A 19615-nucleotide genomic window follows, 5' to 3' on the forward strand; every position below is an offset into this window, starting at 1 on the left:
CTATTGGAGCCCTGAACAACCACACTCATTTCATTTATATTTAGAACAGTTTGTACTATTTCACATTCAATGTCTGATTTAGAAAAGGGTATTGTTACATACTTAAGTACACCAATCAAGGGCATGTTTCTCAAAAGTGCATATATATTAGTATTTACACGCAGATTGTGAATGGTGGCAGCACTGCAGTTCACAAATGATTTTCACTCACAAGCTGCAGAACAGTTTGCCAGTTCAACAAGCGTCTTGCCCACTCAGCCATGGGCTGCGAAGACAGAAATTATTTTGATTCCTAAAATGTGACAAAATTAACCGAAGAAAAAAAATATTGTTTGTTTGGTTAAATTTAACAAAATTTGATTTAACAGCACCCACTCTTTCTCATTTAAGCAAATCTTTTACCAAATGTTATTTACAGTAAAAATCGAAACCACTGAATACTGAATATTAGTCTTTAAGGGCTTTATAATATAATATAATATAACATAATATAATATAATATAATATAAAGTTCACAAATGAATCTATTTAGCACATCATGCATTCATGTATTTTAATCATGAGTGGCCCAGGAATTAGATTTCCCCTTTCTAATATCAGAGATAATGTTTACCAATTATCAGAGGAACGGAAAAGTAATTGAAATGGTAATTGATTCAGTTTTTAGAAGTGCTTTCTTGATTTGCACTGGAGGTGTTGCAGTTAACCTCTGAGTAGATCACACAGGCCTTTAGTACTGAAGGTAAATGGGCTGCAGAACAATCACTTGCTGTCCATCCCACTTAGCTGGACACTGCAATGGGGGAGCCAATATTTGGCAGTGCTGCAAAGTGGCGGATTACACGGATACTGAAGGGGGCTTTAACCACCTGGGCAAAAAGTGTGCTATTTTCCATGTCACTACAGATGGAAACCTCTTGGCTCTGGGAGACGTCTCACCGACACTGGCAGAATTTGCTCTATTAACAAATATTCACATGCTGTGATCAGTATTCATTTCTGTGCAGAGACGAGCGCTTTCATGATACTGTCGAATTGTCGAAACATTATTAATTAACATACATTCCAGGTAGCTACCCAACCCTTGCAATTGCAGTAACGTTGTCATTGTTTCTGACTTGCCTTGCATACAAATGAAAATGCATCTTAATACCTTCTACTGTCAGATGTTATAAAATGTTATAAAGTTCCCTTTAATGAGTCTGTGCATACCTTCATGGCAATGATTCATCAAGCACTTTTTTAATTCAAGCCAACTGTCTCAAGGTGTATGGGATCAGTGTGGAGACATAATTTACTGGCTGGAAGATTATACATTAATTCAAAATGTGATGGGTACTTTGTGCTCAAAAATGATACCCTTGCTAATCTGGTTAATTAATGCAGTTTTTCTTTAATTTCTTTAGACAAAGCTAGGTGAAGCACATGTGAATATACAGTACATTAATTACACTCAAATGTGAATATTACATCAGATTACTTTGTAGATAGTTCGTCGTGAAAGTTGCCAATGTTCTTTGTTATCTTTTAGCTAAGTTCCTGGAATTTGTGGGAGAGCCTTTGGGAAAACAATAACACCAGTGGAAATTGGTATCACACCTCTATCTGATCTCCCTTGCTGTTATTGCTCAACAGCATTTCCAGAGTAATCACTAAAAAAATGATCCGGCTTCTGTCTGAAGGCTGACACTTCAGTTCAGATATACAGAAGTTATTATAGTGAGGGAAGCCTCCAAATATTACATTTAATGATCTGTTCAGGTTCACTGAGCTGTTGACCCACATCCTATTTCTATTGTGCTAATCAGTGTGACAAAGAGAACAGTGAACTGACCTTTTGATGCTCATTAACCAACAACAAAAATCTAATTTTCGCACCTACTCTATAATTCTGTAAATAAACATTCAGCCTCACAAAAAAAGCTGGTAACTACCGTGATCCATGTTTCCAGCGTATGTGGCTTTCACATGCTATGAGATTTGTCTGCTGGAGGTTGACACCATGCAAGTGCAACATGGAGCCTGCACCATGTTACATCAGAAAAACTGGAATTCTACAAGAAAATGTATGACATAATTGCTCTTGCCAATTTTATAGGTAGTCAGGTGGAGGGAGTAATTTTCTTTTGTATCTGATACCTCAGGTAGTGGCATGCCAGTGGACCACTCTTTACAAGCTAATGCTGTGCAGCTAAAGGGGGTTAAATTTTGCTCACACACATGGTATCTACAATTCTAGCAGATATCTCAAAATTTCTAAAGATACTAACTATGACAAGCTGCTCATAGGAGAAAAGGTATAATTGTTGCAATAAATATTGCAGCTATAAAAGCAATGGATGCTTTGCTTTGAATATTTCATACAGTATAAATATTATACCATTCCAATCTAAGCACTGGATCTATCTAATACAGAGTAAAATGAATAACAGACTCTCAAATTTGAATAATATTAAAATACCTGAAAAATGGCATTTTCCTCATTAAGTTATGAGATCACGAATGAACGCACAAGGTTCGGGTTATTACACGTGTGAGATTTCTGTATTTTAGTCTGTGCTTGCCCCACTGATTTGAAGTGGGCAGGGCTTAGTTAGGAAAAGGTCACATAAGTGCATGCACCAATTGGGATTTAGTGACATTTGAATCCCATGTAATGACACTTGTGTTTTTTCAACTGTCAAACATTATGGTTTATCCCCCGATTGTTGGTTAATTTAGGTAGGAATATTTAGAAATACTTTAGATATGAAACCAATATGCCCAGGGTTTTAAAGCTACTGTAGCCATAGACAGGTTTGTTTGGTAGAAGCTTTAACACTGTTGTTATCTTTAGTTATCAATTCAATTATTATCATTATCCTCCCAATACAGGCTGTAAGTGATTTGGGTATGTGTGTGAGGATAAAAGACAGCAGCAAGTGAGAGTAATTATGACCATTACTGCATCCAGTGCCCTGTGTAATCAACTTCAACTTGCTTGCTTTGTTTAATACCCTGCTTCTCCTGTTCAAAACAAGACAGAGATACTACACAAAACAAGCATGGTCATGAATTTTGCAAGTAGGACTCACCGTATATAGTGTAAAATGAAAATGGCAGCTGGTGACAGTGTGGCCTTGGTCTGTGCTCTTTCCCTGACTGCCTGTTATTGGTAACAGCTGAGGGAGCGGCACGGTGGGCAAGTAAAGACCATGGCTGGTTACACATCACCTTCCCCTTGTGGGGGGAAAGGTCTCTCTTGGAGACTGATAAATGTTAATTACTCTATCCTGACATCAGGCGAGAACCCAGTCCAGGCAGCAAGATGAGGGTCTGGCGAAGGAGAATGGAAAATTACTGCCTGAGTGGTTTGTGCAGCTGTGAGGGTGTATTACTTTGTATATTAGGTGTCTGCATTTTTAATTACATTTGTTTTACTTGACTGTTTTCTGAGTCTAAAGGCACTGAATCAAAAGTGTTGGACCCATACGTTAAAGTACTGGCTTATGCCTCATTATCTGGTCATCAACTGGTTTTAGTGCTCATCCTCCTCTTTTCTTCACAGTCATGGTTTTCTTTCTATCAACCCCCATCCCTGAAAATAATACAAGTGCTGCAGTGAACAGTAGTAAAAAAAAAAAAAAAATACTGCAGTAAAAAATTTACAAAGAAAACGTGAACAGGACAATAAGGAAGTATTTACTTATTATAGCAGCCTATCCTCCATGCATTTGCCCTCATGAATCAATATAGATCAGCTAAGAGCCTCGTTCCAGCTTGGCCCAATGGTGGCAGCTGGGATGTAATACAGCCAATCAATACTTCAGTGATTTTGCCTCGAAGAGAACACATGCTCTTTGTGTGAACCACTTGATGTATCCTCGAGAAATACTAATCAGTGATAGCTAGAATCACAAGCCGAGAAATCTTTTCTTCAAATTATCTCACAGGCTGAGCCAGTGATGTGTCTAGGAGAAAGGGATGATTAGAGTGAGAGAGACTGCCGGAGAAACAAAAAGATGAGTCATTATTAGAGACATGCATAAAAAATTACCATCAGGCTAAATTGACGTTATTGATACTGAGACCACTTTTGGTAAAATGTGTTTATGGTGTCAGTCAGGTTGTCATGAGTAATTTCCATGTGCCTCTTGTCATAAACACTGTAGACTCTAATGTGAAACAAAGTGCCTTGATGTCTGAAAATAACAGATGTGGCTGAGATTTATACTTTGTATTGTCTTGTACAATCTGTGTTATGATAATTCTACGGTCACTTAATTTAGGAAAAAGGAAATGATAAACTGTCATACATTTTGCTTGTTTAATCCACACGTGGGTCAGTTTTTACATTTTTATTTTTGTATGGATTTGTGAGCTTAACGGATGCTGGTGGGCCTGAATTTCCATTTTCTGTAACAAGACTAGCTAACGTCTCCAGTCATTCTGCTAAGATAGGCTAACCAATGAAAAATAATAGCTTCCCATTCAGAAATGAGAATGGTACCAAGCTTCCCCGTGGGAAAGTGGACAAGCAAAAAAAAAAAAAACTCAAATTTGGAACTCTTTCTCCAGGATGTTATTAAAAGAGGTCTATGAAATGAGAATCCACTCTGAAAAACTCAGAAACTGGTAACTTCTCCGACCTCACAGCTCTACTGATGTAGACCTGTGGTCGATCACAACAATATGTGAGTTATCCTATCATGCTGAATGTTAAAATTCAAGGCTCTAATGGCCTTTGTACAACTCAGACTAAATAAAGTTTCTAATAGCCTGCCTCTGCCCCTGCAAATCTATTTGGTATCAAGGTTAAAATGTTCAAGTTGTTTTGCAGCATAAAATTGAAATGTTTCTATAACAAATGCCCATTGTGGTTCAAGAGCACTTTATCTTTTCTCTCCGGTGCTTGTATTGAAACATTTTACAAATTGGCTGAAGGAGACATTGACAAACTGTTCGAAACAAGACAAAAAAGGCACGTTGGTTGTGAAAAGAACTGCGGAGAAGACAATGAGGGAAATGAAAGATGTGGTGTTCAAACTAGCAGGTAAAGGTTGTGAGATTGTTCTGATAGATACAAATCCATCCATAATGACAGTCCTACAGATTAGATTAGATTTCCAGTGAAGTTCTCTACACTAAACTCCATTGTGATCACTCAAATCCATTTATGAGAGATTTTTTTCTCTCCGACACTTTTATCTGAGGTGCATATGTCCAGTTTCCTTTTCAGATACATTCAAGATGAACACATTCCAACAACCATTGACACAAAACCTACAGCAAGAAGAGTATCCATTATGTTTCTGCTATTTCCTTACAAATGCTCCATTCCCTACTCCGGTTTGAGGTTAAAACATATCAGTCTCACTGTGAAAAGAAATTGAATTAGAGTCTCCAAAAATGTATGTATTGTGAAAGTCAATAATATGGATGTATGGATGCTGAAGGACCCTCGATCCACTAAGGGTTATTCGTTGGTGTGTGCAACGTTTTAGTTTTCTGTGGACCTTATCTGTAAGACAGCATTCTCCAACTATCCCCTTTTGTGACACTACAGAGCAAAGAATGCAATGGGATTATCTTGTACGTGCCGACTCTTCCCATCCTTCTGTTTCCACCCAGAGAAGTTTTGATGCAATGATCGAATTCTCTCCCAGTCTCAGCTGCGTGAATTCTAAGAAAACTAGCACATTCACAATTGACACCACAGGCAAAATCTACAGCATCAGGCAGTGTCTCAGCTGTGGGTGTTGTTTACCTTCTCTCGTGCCCATGTTGGCTTCAGTATACTGGGAGAACAAGTAAACCTGTTAGAACATGCATCTTGGAGCATAGAAGTGCCATATGCACCTGTTAGCAGACAAAAAAAAAAAAAAAAAAGGCTATCACTCAGTCTGAACATTGTCTTGTACCATACAACACATTACAAAACCACAGAGGTAGCGATATGAGCACTGCATTCAGAGCGTCTGAATAAGGAATTATCTTTATCCTTTTTTGTAATAGCTTACTGTTTTCCTTTTAGTGGTTAATATCCAACCATGTTACATTTTTGCACATGGAATACATTTTCCTTCCGCAGCTTTATTTCTTTGAGTATAGCACTAAGTCTATAATAGAAACCCTACCAGCCAATCAGAGATAAACACCGATGGTCACGGTGTAAGCAGATGACAGCTTTGGCTTAGACACTCTCTAATGTCAGTTTTCATGCTGGCAAGAGGATTACATCCTATAATGAACATGCAGCTGAATGGCTGCTTGATAGTTTGCCACCTACACCTTTTTTTGAGGATGAGTCAACAGGAGTCCGACATCACCCATGACCATCATGAAACCCAACATGAGCCAGTTCATTGGTGAGTTGCAGAATTTCCCCATGCGTGTTTTTTCTGTCTGCATGTACTTAATGGAAAGCTCTGTGGTGGGATAAATCAGCATGCTTGGCAAGTTGTTTACTTCACTTAATGGTTCTCTCTAACTGTTGCTGTTTCCCAGTGAATTTCTGTGACACTGTGTCTCTGACCTCTTTGCTCCTTCATGTGCGTTGAGGAATATATAAAAGGTGCATCACATTGTGAAGGAAGACATGTTTCACAGCAGCATCTGATCTTTTATTCATAACATATGAATTGGGCGTCTGCCTTTGTGCTGTCATTCATGAGCACATTATGATATTGTTTTGTTTGTGTTGCCCCTGCTGTGAGAAGGGCATAAAACAATTTTCTTTTTAAATTTAATCAAGTCAGCCTCCGGTAATGACCCTTAATTAATGTGTACGTGTGTGTGTGTGTGTGAGGAAGATGTGAAAAGGAGAGAAAAAAAAAAAAAAAGGTTTAATAATGTCAGTCAGTGCATCCACTGACTCATTCCTCTGCTCTCTCCATGTAGGTGAGAAATTTCCACTGCACTATGAAGAAAACAGTTCAACTGCTAAATCCTTTGCTGTAAAAACTTAACAGTGCAGATGGGCCCCAACTAAGCTGCTGTCTTTTAACATTTAATGCTTGATTCAGGCTTCACTGTGAGATTCCTTCCATGTCACCACTTGTGTAACTGTGTTTCAGCGTTTGACTCACTGGTGGCAGAAATGTTTTTATTCACCCCACTGCTGCATACATCACCAGAAAAGCTCGACAGACAACACTAATTAGTGGACTTCACCTGAGGAAATACCACAATGGCTGGTAACCAACAGATTTTTGTTTTAATTCAAGCACTATAGCATCAGTTCCACTCGAGACTGTCTCATCCACTGCAAGGAGGCAGTCCCAGATGGTTTCCACAGAGAACCCTGTGCATGTCTACACAGGATGAATTTCAGCTGTGGTTTTGATGCGTGTTGGGCTTTGACTACTGTCAAAACACAGGTGACCTGCAGTACACTCAATGCTGTGCCTGAGCGCTTCTCTTGTTGTGCTGCTGCTCTGCTAACATGCTGCTTTCACTATACCTTCCGTGTAGACATTGTGTTAGGACGTGTTCAGACTGACAGTAGCCCCTGAGTGAACAAACAGGGCCCTCTCATTCATTTGAAAAAGGGCCAGACTCTCAGTACAGCAGTGGTGCCACTGAGCAGTATTTCAGGGTTCGACACATCTTGCCTCACTACAACAAGGTGAGGAAGATTCATGCTCAAATGCACATCTAACTTCCGAAAGAACAGCAACAAGCACAACTGCTTCCAAAAGCTTCTGCATGATAAACATCTGGGATCATCTCCATACAACGGACGAGAAGGTCAGGACTAACTTGCACTTTTAGAGGCAGATAAAGTTTATACTGCAGTTGCAAGGCACAGACACATGATACCCACAAAGAAAGAAATTAATTGGCTATGTCAGCTATCAATCACCATAGTACAAAAGTCACTGACATGAATGAATGCGCAAGAAGTGAAGAATATGGTTGCACGTTAACATTCAGGATCAATACTGACTAGTGAGGAGTTTACGGTCCTTAACACAGAAAGAAAGTCAAGAGCAAAATAAAATGGCAATACAGGCAAATGGCAGCTACTGTAGACTGCTAAGGATAAATATTTAAACTGTTTAACATCAATTTAAAGGAAGGGTGACGTTTTCAACAAGTCAGATATCAGTGATTTATATTTTAAATGCTTTACAGCATCCTAGAAATATATCATACAAGACTTAAATGGCAAGATAGTGGCTGAGGAAAAGGATCACTCGTAAATATAAAGTACCACGTTGGGTTTTCTGTGCAAACATAACCCTACTGCAGCATCCGAGAGAGAAGGCATCAACTGCCTCTGCGGCTGATGCCTTTGAAGAAAGAAACATATGATGTAATCTCAGACCCTCGGTGTGTATGAATTAGTTAGGATGAGCCACAGACACAGTCTATAAACAGTTATATATCATTTTGATACTTATAACCACAGACATGTGGACCTACAGACAGGATGTGTCAGTGCAGGGTCACACACATATTATTCCTTTTCCTCTAAGACTCTCATCACATTATCTGTTTTAAGCCTGTTTTTGCCTGTTTCATCAGGAGCTTATTAAGCACTTAGTGTGGGAACAATTAAGTGAAAAAGGCTAAAGAAAAACTTGAAACATGAAATAACATGAAAGCCAATATAATCTCATGTCTTTTATTCCAGTAGAGTTCATTGTATCTAATTTAGGATGCCCAGATAAATGACCTAAAAACATGAATGCAATTTATTTAAACGTTTAGGACATAAGAATAATAGTATTGATTCCTGTTGTGCAACAGAAAAAGTGAGTAAGAAACACTTCGGAGAGAAAGCTGAATAATATCTATTGGTCTGGACATTAAACACTTTGCAATTTAAGCACGAAGCTAATGTTCTCATCAGAGGAGCTTATACTGACTGCAATAAACTTCAGTTCCCAGATCACCAACATTACAAGCAGCCAGTAAGGATTGTAAAGGTCAGAGCCATGGTGTCCTCAGAATATTTCTATGAATATAAAATGAGCAGGTGAAAAAAAAGAAGCTATGTAAAATAAAAATAGAAAAATCGTATTTAAATTAAAGAGAGAAAAAGCAGCGATAATAACCTAATAAAAATCTGATGTAAGAAAGCAATTAAAGAAATGTGTTTTTAGCTGGTGGCACGTTTTGATTGCTGCTGTTTTAGCGGGAATATTCGTAACACACCTGCTGTCACTTACGGCTCCACGAGGCCTTCATTTACCATTATTCTGGCATCAACTTTTAAATGATAACATGTTGGAAGACAGTGATTTCCCTAAATAATGTGCAGGAAACATAATAATTACATGTCTGGCTTTCTAGCTTGAGTGACAGCGTGACAGACCGAGATACAAAACACAACTGAAGCCAGGCGCCATTAAGGAACCAGGAAATTAAACAGCTACAGTAACTATGTAAAACTCCTGTTCTATGTAAACGCTGCAATTCAGCTATGTGTTGTGGGAAGCTTTCACTGAGTGCCATCACTTCAGAGGGAAATTCAGAATTAGCTGTCCCTTTAATATCTCATCATATTTGAATTGTGCTGGTGGAGTAGAAAGCAGGAAGTGGAGGGGGTGGATGCAAGAGGGAGCTCCTCTACTCCAAACCCACAGGGTCTCTCCACTTGTGTGCTGATGGCCTGTAATTGGTGTTTAGCGCTGTTGTGGAGAGGCCTCAGCTGCAGGGTGGCTCCTCTGGCTGCCTTTCAAAATGTCACTGGTTTGTGTGTCCCATTATCACTCGTTCGCTCTTCGTGAGCGTGTACAAATGCAGCCTGGGCCTTTCACCCAGCAGGGTGCAGGGGAAGCAAAACCCCTGACAGATGTGATCCACTGTGCTTTTAGATCAATAATAGACACTTACAGCATTTTATGTGTTCTTATTCCTTTAACTTACACTTCTACATGCTGTTGGTTTATTTATCCAATATGATTTTAGTATACTACTGAGTCTGTTACTGATCTAAAACTAAGTCCTGTGTATACTTCACTGCCATGTTAAACCTACAGTTGTTCTGAGAAACACATTCCTGCAGCACTGGCTTCAGCCTCAGTCATGAAGCCCACAGAGGGCAGCTGCATGCACTCAGAGGTGTCCCATAGGGGGCACTGTTGGTTCTCATGAGCGACCCGTGGCACAACAGGTTGCACTCCTCTCCTCACTGACTGGACAATGATCTATACCATTTATGTGAGTGGTAAAAGGGGAAAAAAAATATTATGTGCTGTTAATCACTTTAAGCTGACTTTGTAGCCATGTATTAGGTAAAAATCTCAATAGAATTTGTGGTCTCTGACTCTGTCACATAAATGTGAGATTTATATATTTTTGCCTGTGGATTGGAGGCAACTGAATACGTATATGAAGGAGAACAGGAAACCTCTTTATGTTTAGTTGAAATGATGCCCGCTAAGTGTCATGCTGCATGACTGTGTCTGATAAAGACACGCAGTGGTCATTTGTGATTATTGTCTACCTGCAGAATCCAAACCTTGTGCTCGTCTCCACCACCCAACCTAAAACGTAATTAAACATAATCAGTACTAAGGTGAAGAGTGAAGAGCTCCTTCTAATTTTGCCGTCAACTTTCTTTTTTCCAACCGTTTCAAGACTTAAAAAAAAAAGCTAAAAAAAAAAAAAAAAAAAAAAAAAAGCACAATCTTCCTGTGAGATGAGGCGGGAATAGGGTGGCACAATACTTGCTGACGTGACGCCCGCAAACCCTCTAATTTGCCAATCCAGCCCGGGAGTGCGCCGCGTCCCGTTCCCCCCTACCCTCCCTCAGTTTCTGCACCAGCACTCCCCGGTCTACAGCCACAGGGCGCAGAGCGGCAGCAGCTCCGGATCCACTTCTCTACCGCGTCTGATCCGTGCGTGCTTCTTCATCGCGTGGAAAGTTGCAGGGCTATTTGTTAGACATTGCCATCCTTATTTGCCACATCCAGGTGATCTGGACCAAACCCACCTCTCTATGACAAGGAAGAAGAAAACAGCTGTGCGTAACGGGAGATCTCTTTGGGAAAACAGAAATTGTTGAGGACTTTATTTCTCTTTCTTTCTCTCATCCTTGATGAAAATAACAAAGAGTCGCTTTTATTTGGATGTCACACACCAACAGTGGATGAAAACCGTGGCGCCGTGTTCTGTGCAATAATAGAAATGGTAAGAACCTAAGAATAAAAACCCAACACTGCATCAATTTCACACACTTACTCCTATTTTCTTTATGTTCTCTAGTCTCCTGACTTTGATGACTCCACAACTGTTTAATTCCTGCCACGCAGATTTCTCAGATAGCCTCTATAATATTTTGGGTGCTGTAGGGTGTGATTGGTGACATCCGTTTGCTTCCACGTTGCACCTGTTTTACCCTCAGAAATCATCATCAGCACTTAACTAAACATCTTCTGTGAATAATCACGGCGCCGTATGAGAAGTTGATGTATTTTATTTGCATTATAAAATCTGAAAAGAAGACTTCACTTTACCCTGTTTGCCTTCTTTAGGCTGAAATTCCCGCTTTTGACTGTATACGTGGGGGGTAATACTGTCCGTGCTCATGTCTGTGATGGCAGGTGGTGTCGCAAGGAATACTACGGGTTGGTTATAAATGGAGAACTGCTCAGAGAGGATAAATTGCGTGCCAAGTTGTGCGTCTTTCTGCTGAGGGAGTTATCCAGCGGCTTCCCCCACCAGACCCCCGCCCGCCCGCCCTCCCCGCGTATAAACATGAGTCCACGGCGAAACACGGGGCCGCTCCGGTGCGTGGGACTCACCGCGCTTCTCCTGTGCACAGGTAAGAAACCTCAGCTACAGAATGAAAGGTAATGGTCACATAAGAGGCCCTTTATTCGCTGTAGAACATGAAATGCAAATTATTTCCTTTCAGCCAAGGGGACATATATAATTTATGAGACAAATAATTAGCTGTAAGCTGTAAGGCAGAATATAAAATAACTTGTAATATTAACATGAATGAACTGTGACAGTTGCCTAAAGAGTGTGTGGGTTTGTGTGTTGTAGCAGCACTGAAATTGGATGCAGTGTGTGAGCATGGCACTGCAGAGCAGCAGGAATAACAACAGGCTGCAGAATCAACCCGTAAAAGTGCATCTTTCCACTAAGTTTGAGCAGTTCTGCACTTGGAAGAGAAAAAAAAAAATTGTGTGTGTGGGTGAATGTGTGTTTGCAAGCTTGTGCCCCTGTGAGTGGTTTTGTTTTGGGGTGATCAAGTGTATGTGAGAGTTTGCTTGGTGTTAGAGTGTGAGCTTGTGCAGATCTGAAATTAAAAATGCATATGTGGGAAAAAATAGAACCATGTGTTTCCATCCATGTAAAACACCCTGTCATGATCATATATACAGTAGGCCTATTTATCCATGTTATCTTAAACTCTTACCATATTTTCTGGACTATAAGTCGTACTTTTTTTTTACTCCACTGGCTTGTAATGCAACTTACACAGCAAAGCGACGTACATGTGTATATTTACAGTCATTTTATTGAGTAGTCACTAGCATTAGATGGCACTATTGACTCAACTGAAGATAATATTGAACCTCCAAAAAAGTAAAAATGCTTATGTTCACGCTAAACTACAACTCCTAGTGTAACACAAGTGAAAATGCCACCCAAAAGAAAAAGCTATACTGCAGACTTCAAAGTGCAGGTAATAAACTCTGTAGCTAAAACAAAGTTTGGACTGAGTGTTGACATTCAGACAACGTGAGAGAGGAGGAGATATTGCTTCACATCCCCCCAATGTTGTTGTGGTTATTTAATGTTACTTGACATGGATGAATGAATGTTTGCTGTTACGTATAACCTACGTTCTGCATAGGCTAATTTTGACCATAATTAGTATAAGTAGAAATGCAATTTATACACCGAAGCGACTTATATGTTTTTCTGTTCAACAAGGCTGTTTTGCTGAAAGCGACTTACACTCCGGTGAGACTTATAGTCCAGAAAATACGGTACTTGCAATCTAGAATAAGCAAAACTTGTACTCAAGTGAACCTGAAATTAAATCAGGTAGCCAGGGTGCATAAAATGCAAATTTCTGTATGCGTAAAAAAACAAAAAAAACAAGATACCTGTTGGTAAAGGTTAGATTGCGGATGATTGTTTTTTTTTTTACCTTCTGACACCCTGAAGCTAGCTGTTTTTCTCTATTTCCTGCCCTTATGCTATGCTAAGCTAACCACCTCTTTTAGGTTTAACAATGATATACAGCTATTTCTCAAATAAATATTACATAACAGTACTGACATCTTTTATAAAGCAACAACAAAATATATTTATTTACAAAGTGCTTAAAATGACTATGTTGTAAACAAAGTGCTTTACAGTAAAGCCAAAAAAGAACACAGAAGAAGACGATGACAAAAGATAGAAAAATATAAATTTAAGGATAAAAGATAAAAGGGAATGAATCAAAGGGAAAAGGAAACTACTAAAAATCCAAAAGCAAAACTGAAAAGGTAAGTCTTTAGTTTAGACTTATCTGTGGGGGCATCAGTGGCAGAGCAAAGGCGGAGAGATAGGCTATTCCATCTTTTTGGTTCAGTTACAGAGAAGGTGTGATCGCCCCAGTTCTTTGACCTACAGGTACTGTACCTCCAAGAGACACAGGCTTGACGTGACCAGTCTGTCCCAATGAAAGATACAAGTCTGGCCTGGGTAAAGCAGCAGCAGACCATTTAAAGCTTTAAAAACAAACAATCAAAGCTTAAAATTAAATCTAAAACAAAAAAGGGAGCCAGTCTAGATGTGGCAAGATAAGGGTAATGTGTTTTCTGGTGTTTGTTTAAAAGCACAAGGCAGTGTTTTTAATGAGCTACGATAAGGAGAATAAAAAATTACATTTTTCGAACTCTGAGCAGAGCCACTTTCTGGTCTAATAATGAAGTCCCCAACCTAAATGACAGTGTTGCTTGTCCCTACATTCAAATATGACTCATATAAACCATTCTAGCAGCACATTCACTGTACCGTTTTTGGTACCAGAAATTCATCCTAAAAATAGGTCGAGGAAAAGATTTTTGGTTACAAGACCTTTGTCATCTTAATCATGGACAAAACACTGATATACTTTACCTATATACTACATCACCTAACTACCTCCTTTGCATGTGTCATAACTGTGTCATTACTTCGACCACTGGAGTATGTCTAAGATGATCCTGCAACAAGACCTTTGTTGGACTCATTATTGGACTTTTCAGGAGGGGGAGTCCATTAGTGTTCAGCAGTGAAATTGGTGGGATTATAAACTAAAAGAAAACAAACGTATAAATGTAAAATGTGTGAAAAATGAAAAAATATTTTTCAGGTGAGTGACTGTCTTCACCACGTCTAAACCACTCCACAAATACACAGGTAAGGGCCAAAGATTGATCCATACCTCTCCAGGTTTGGTCTTAATCTTTACAGGTGAAAATGAAGAGGAGGGAAAAAAAAGCAGATTTCATCCTGTCAGTCAACCCCCTGGTGTGCAGAGTCTCAGAGGATATTATAACTCTCCAGCCCTCTGATTGCTTTCACAGAGAGGTCCTAGGTTGTCTCTATGAGACACACGCACTGACAGGCACATTCTGTTGAGGATACCTACTGTCAGACTGGCCATCAGGCCATTTGGAAAGGCTCCATATTACCTGGCATGGTATGGGATGTTATACAGGCAGTTTATTTTAAACAAGACAGATTGTAGGATTGTCATTTCTTTGTCTGACAGAGAAAGTTTCTGCAGTGAAAAGTTGCCACTGCACAACAAGACGAATATGTAAAACTTGCAGAATTTCTGTTAGGGATGTAGTGACGTAACCCTACTACAACCAAATGGGTTAGTTGCTTAAATTTGGTCTAACATTTTGGTGTAGCATTATAAGCCTGTTGTAACACATAAATGTCAGTTGTTAAAATAATAAATAGTATTATTAAACTCAGTGGACCTGTTGGCGAAATACTACAAATATGATCTTTCTAACTTTAATTACCTGTTTAAAAAAGTGCTTGAGTCCTTGGTATAAAGGGCACTGAGATATAGAGTGGGAGGATTCCTAATCTGACTTTGTACTGTATATGTGTGGGCCTGGCTGAAGTGGACCAGGATGTTGAAAAGTTACAAAAACTAAAATGCATTTAGACTGAACTTAATAATAGCCCTCCTTATTGTCTCGTCACACCTAAGCACACACAGAGCCCTAACCAAGTTCACAGTAGCCACAGGCATTCTGGGTATATAGGTCTTAGGATATCTGATCACCTCTGCCCATTTTACCGTGTACATTTTGCTGCAACTTAAAGATCAGTATTAAATTACTTGGAGTTCTGCAGATAGCACGTATTGTCAATGGTTATTGCCAAATTTGCTATGGGATGATTCTGCAAAGCACCAGATTATGGAAAGAAAAGCAGTAACAACAGAAATAAATTCACAGTTGCAATTTGGCATACAAGATAATTCTTCAATGGGCCATCAAGTTCTTTAATAAAGTGGGAGGTGTCATCTTTCCACAAGATGAAACCTCTGAATTTTCTCTGTCAAGTCCTTTGCAGGTGCCAGCTGGATCAGTTGGGCTTCATGTTTATGAACTATTCTATTGGACTAACTATTTTCACTATTGCTGTGAGTTCTCACAATGCATGGTGCTGACCATAGGTGCCAGTGCATATTTGAATGCTGTCAGCACACTAAGCATTGCCTCCAGTGCTGTCCATTTCCCTGTGTTTGGTGTAGACTCGGTCGGAGAGAAAGTGCTAAGCACCTGTGAATTCTGGCACCATAATTAGGGCTTTTGTCACATCTATTAAATGTTTCATTTGGGAAACATCCAAGAACATTAGCTCAAAGCACATGTGCACATCAATTCACAATTCTCTGAAGCACGCAACCATCTCACCATATACCACATCAATGGCACTGAGGTAGAGCCTGTGTTGTCCAGTCGTTTCTCCAAATACATACTGCTGTGTTCACTGTATGTATCCTTGTATCTGATCAGTGTCTGTCGAGCCACTGTATTTTTTTTTTTCTAAATGTCCAAAACCCTGTGGACATTATCATAGAAAACTTGATGCTTGGTTCAAATTTCAATTTGCATGTTAGCTCTAGATGTTCGAGTGCTACTGATATCTCAGGGTACTGTGGACATGTCCTCACATGACTGCAGAATAATACAGACAGTAGCACTGTAACCCTTCCACCACTGGTTGAACAGACATTATAAACAATTTCCCTTGTAATGATGAGCAACTGTGGCCTTTCTGCAGAATTTGTAAAGCAAGTTGCAGAGAGGGCAAGTCATTGTCTGCACACCAACCGAATATAACCGACAGCTGAAGCAATGTGCATACACTATATGGATGTCAGAGACTAATTTCTTGTGAGGAAGCGTTTGCGTACCTCTGACATCAACAGGAGTTATTATATATCTGCCTCAGAACATACCCTAACCTAACTAACCTTAACGATGAAAAAAATTCCCCGGCATCAATAACTGCTGCGAGGTAGTGCCAGCTGCACTTGATTAGTCCCTTGACACAGCATGTTTCCTGCTGGTAAAAGTATTGTCTGAAGTTGATGCAAGTGACCAAAGCTTCCAACGAGGGCAGCAGAATGCAGCATCTGCTGGAATAGGGTATTCTGGCTAATGAGCTTGTAATGTAAAGGATTGTTGTTTTCCCCAGGAACAAGAGAGCACGGGATGAAATTGCCAGAGTTTTTCAGTGTCCCAGTCATTCGGGTTATGAGTAGTGGTTGGTTGGAGCTTGCGGCTCATGTTCATCTTGGAGACGTTTGGGGCTAATGTTAGTGACTTTTGTGTCGGCTTTTGGAGCACCTGTTTTTTGTTTCATATTATAGTTCTTATTGCAAAAGGCTGTAGGAGTCACAAATTGTGCTTCATCCTCCTGGCCTAAGTTTGTCTTAGGCTGCCACTTGCTTCTATAGGGCGGGGCTGGGCATTTGTCTAGTTATACATTCATTGATTTGACCAATCATACTGTTTAACCCTTTTTTCCCTGAAAATACTGGATTATTATGCTGCCAACTACTCCAAATAATAACAACAAAAAATGGTATTTATTATTAAGCAGTAACTGGAGGCGAGGGGAGGAGATAAGGTGTGTTGGGGTGGTCTGGCCCCTAAATGCCCTCTCATTGCACCAAGTCTGCATGTAAATAAGAATTGCTACACACCCGTATACCACCTGACCTCTACATCATTATATTCCGCCTGTCTCCATAGAGGGCAGACTACTTCCTGCATGAGAACTGCACTTGTGAATAGTAGCATAATTACTATAGTATTGGCCCAGATTATTTTATGTTGAAAAATTCAAAGCAGAAATCAAAATAATATGAGGAGGCAGGCTTCAGTTATTATGCATAAAATATAAAGAAAAGCAGGGATCACAAAGAATGTGCCAGAGCACTTACAAACAGCACCTGTATCTTACTGGAGACTAGAGTGGATTTTACCACAATGAAGTAATTTTAGCTCCGTTGCCAAACATTCATTTAACAGTCAAATGACAAAACAGGCAAAAAAAAACCCTGAGACTTAAAACAGATTATATCACGCCACTTTTAGGAGAGAGGAAGAGCCCAGTGTGACTCTGCACACACATTAAGGCTGTAAAATCTAAACTGGCATCTACCTCCAAGGAGAGCAACGTCTCATGGGATATTACTTGTTGGTTCTGAGCTGCTCATCGTTTAATTCAGGGACAGGGGTTGGCAGGGTTTCGTACTTCTGGGCAGAGGTTCTGCTTAAAGAAATAGCTAAAGCCTATAGAATAAGCTGACTTTGTAGAAAACTCTCTTATGAAATTTCTCTCCCTTGCTTCATTTTTCACTCTTGGTTCAAAAGGCATGTCTACAAGCTGTAATGTTCATTACCATAAAACAAGCACTAGGGTGCTTGTTACTGGAGGCCTTGACCAGCAAGTTAAAAAATGAGTCAGCCTCTTAAACATTGTGGGTCTTTCCAGCACAGTGTTTGACTTTCCCTGGGCAAAGTCAAAGTTTAGTACACTGAAAAGAGCACAGCATGTTTTCTGTAAAGAAACAGCCCTGTGGACAAACACATATTTCATAATAATTTGCCGAATCAAGAGCAACAATGCACCATCACTAAATGAAAGGCTATATTAGTAAGTGATGGATGCAGTGTGGATTGCCCTGCATGACACTGTATTTTACACAATGCTTCAGAGAACAGCAGAAGGAAACATTGCACCAGGGAGCCAAATAGACAGAAGTCATAAAGTGAAAGGTAATGTGAAGTGTGTAGTACAAACCCTCAACATTTTGTATGCTCCAAAAGGACTCTTTGATCCATGGTGTGGAGTTCAGTAAATTAGAGTTGATTGCCGATATACACCGTATAGAGGTGCGGGGTTGTGCATGTAACCATCATAGAGTGTTGCACATCAGGCAAATCTAATATCTACTAATCAACAACTACTATAAGCAGGATGCAGCAGATGGAGCTGATGGTAAGAGATGATTGTTTACAGCGTACACTCACTGGTGCATAGCAGTGATTACTGCACCATGTAGAAACAGTGGTTCAACTTTCCTTGCTTCTGTGAAGCAGCGAAAGCTAATTTGTACTCGATGCTAGTTGTGGAGACAGTGGATGTACAAAGTGCAAGACTTTGATACCACCAGACCAGGGTTCACATAGCGATGTGTGCGGTGAGGCATTTTGATTAGGATTAGGTGTTACCTATTTCCTGTCATTTTTTCCACACCTCGTGCCTCCAAGGGTTTTTTTTTTTGCCATATAATTATCATTTGGGGATCTTTGTTGTGCATTGTATTAAGAACAGAACAGTTTGAAAAAGACTGCTGAAAAACCCAGAAAGGTCTGGAGTGCTCAAAATATTGAGGCATACACTAGGTTAAACCTGAGGATTCAGAAAGACACACTTTAGACAGTATGACAAATGAAGGGCTTTTTCTCCTTAACTAAATCTTCTGTCTTCGGACATAGTCATTCGCTTCCCCAAAAAAATCCATAGGATGTAATCCACTGGGACAAAGAAATGTGAAAATTGTCTTCCTTTTCCCACAGGTTTTTCATTACTAATAAGATCAAAGATGGAAAGGATGAAAAGCAGAATAATCAAGAAATGACAGCATTATTCTGTAACATTGGCCTGCTTTCTTTCTTCACTCTGAGTGTTTGGAGGATTGGGAAAACACAACGCCTAACAATGGCTGCCGCACGGTGATCTGTGCTGATGCTTCCCGACACACATAATCACACACAAACACATGTGCACAGCATCACTAAAGCTTTTGTGACACATTATAGCTGCACACTGTAAACACACACACAGAATCATCTCCTTGGGCAAACAACTTCACAGCTACCCAACTGGGAAAGGCTCGCACTCTGCGGGAGGTCTGGAGACAATTAGCATAACTAACAGAACACACTGCGCACACCCAGCAAATCAGAGGGAAATGAAAATGAACCTATGCAATTAGAGCAGAGAAAGAATGTTAACAGCATTTTTGTCACTTTCTATGAGAAAGATTGACAGAGAGAGATCACATATTTATCTTGCTTCACCAGCTTTGGTCCCACAAGGCAGTTGAGGTACAGTACGTGCTCTCTTCTGTTACATGGCTGTCACTTGG

General features: G+C 39.8%; 1 protein-coding gene across 1 annotated transcript in view; it reads left to right on the forward strand.

The window, feature by feature from the left end:
• Positions 1-6282: 6282 nt before the first annotated feature.
• LOC113124721 (transmembrane protein 132D) overlaps positions 6283-19615 on the forward strand; it is a 123119-nt gene continuing 109786 nt past the window's right edge. The window contains exons 1-2 of the mRNA XM_026297792.1: positions 6283-6347; positions 11535-11755. Coding sequence (XP_026153577.1) covers positions 6283-6347; positions 11535-11755 — 286 coding nt within the window. The remainder of the gene's footprint in view (positions 6348-11534; positions 11756-19615) is intronic.

Source organism: Mastacembelus armatus, chromosome 12, assembly GCF_900324485.2.
Source record: "Mastacembelus armatus chromosome 12, fMasArm1.2, whole genome shotgun sequence".
NCBI lineage: Eukaryota > Metazoa > Chordata > Actinopteri > Synbranchiformes > Mastacembelidae > Mastacembelus > Mastacembelus armatus.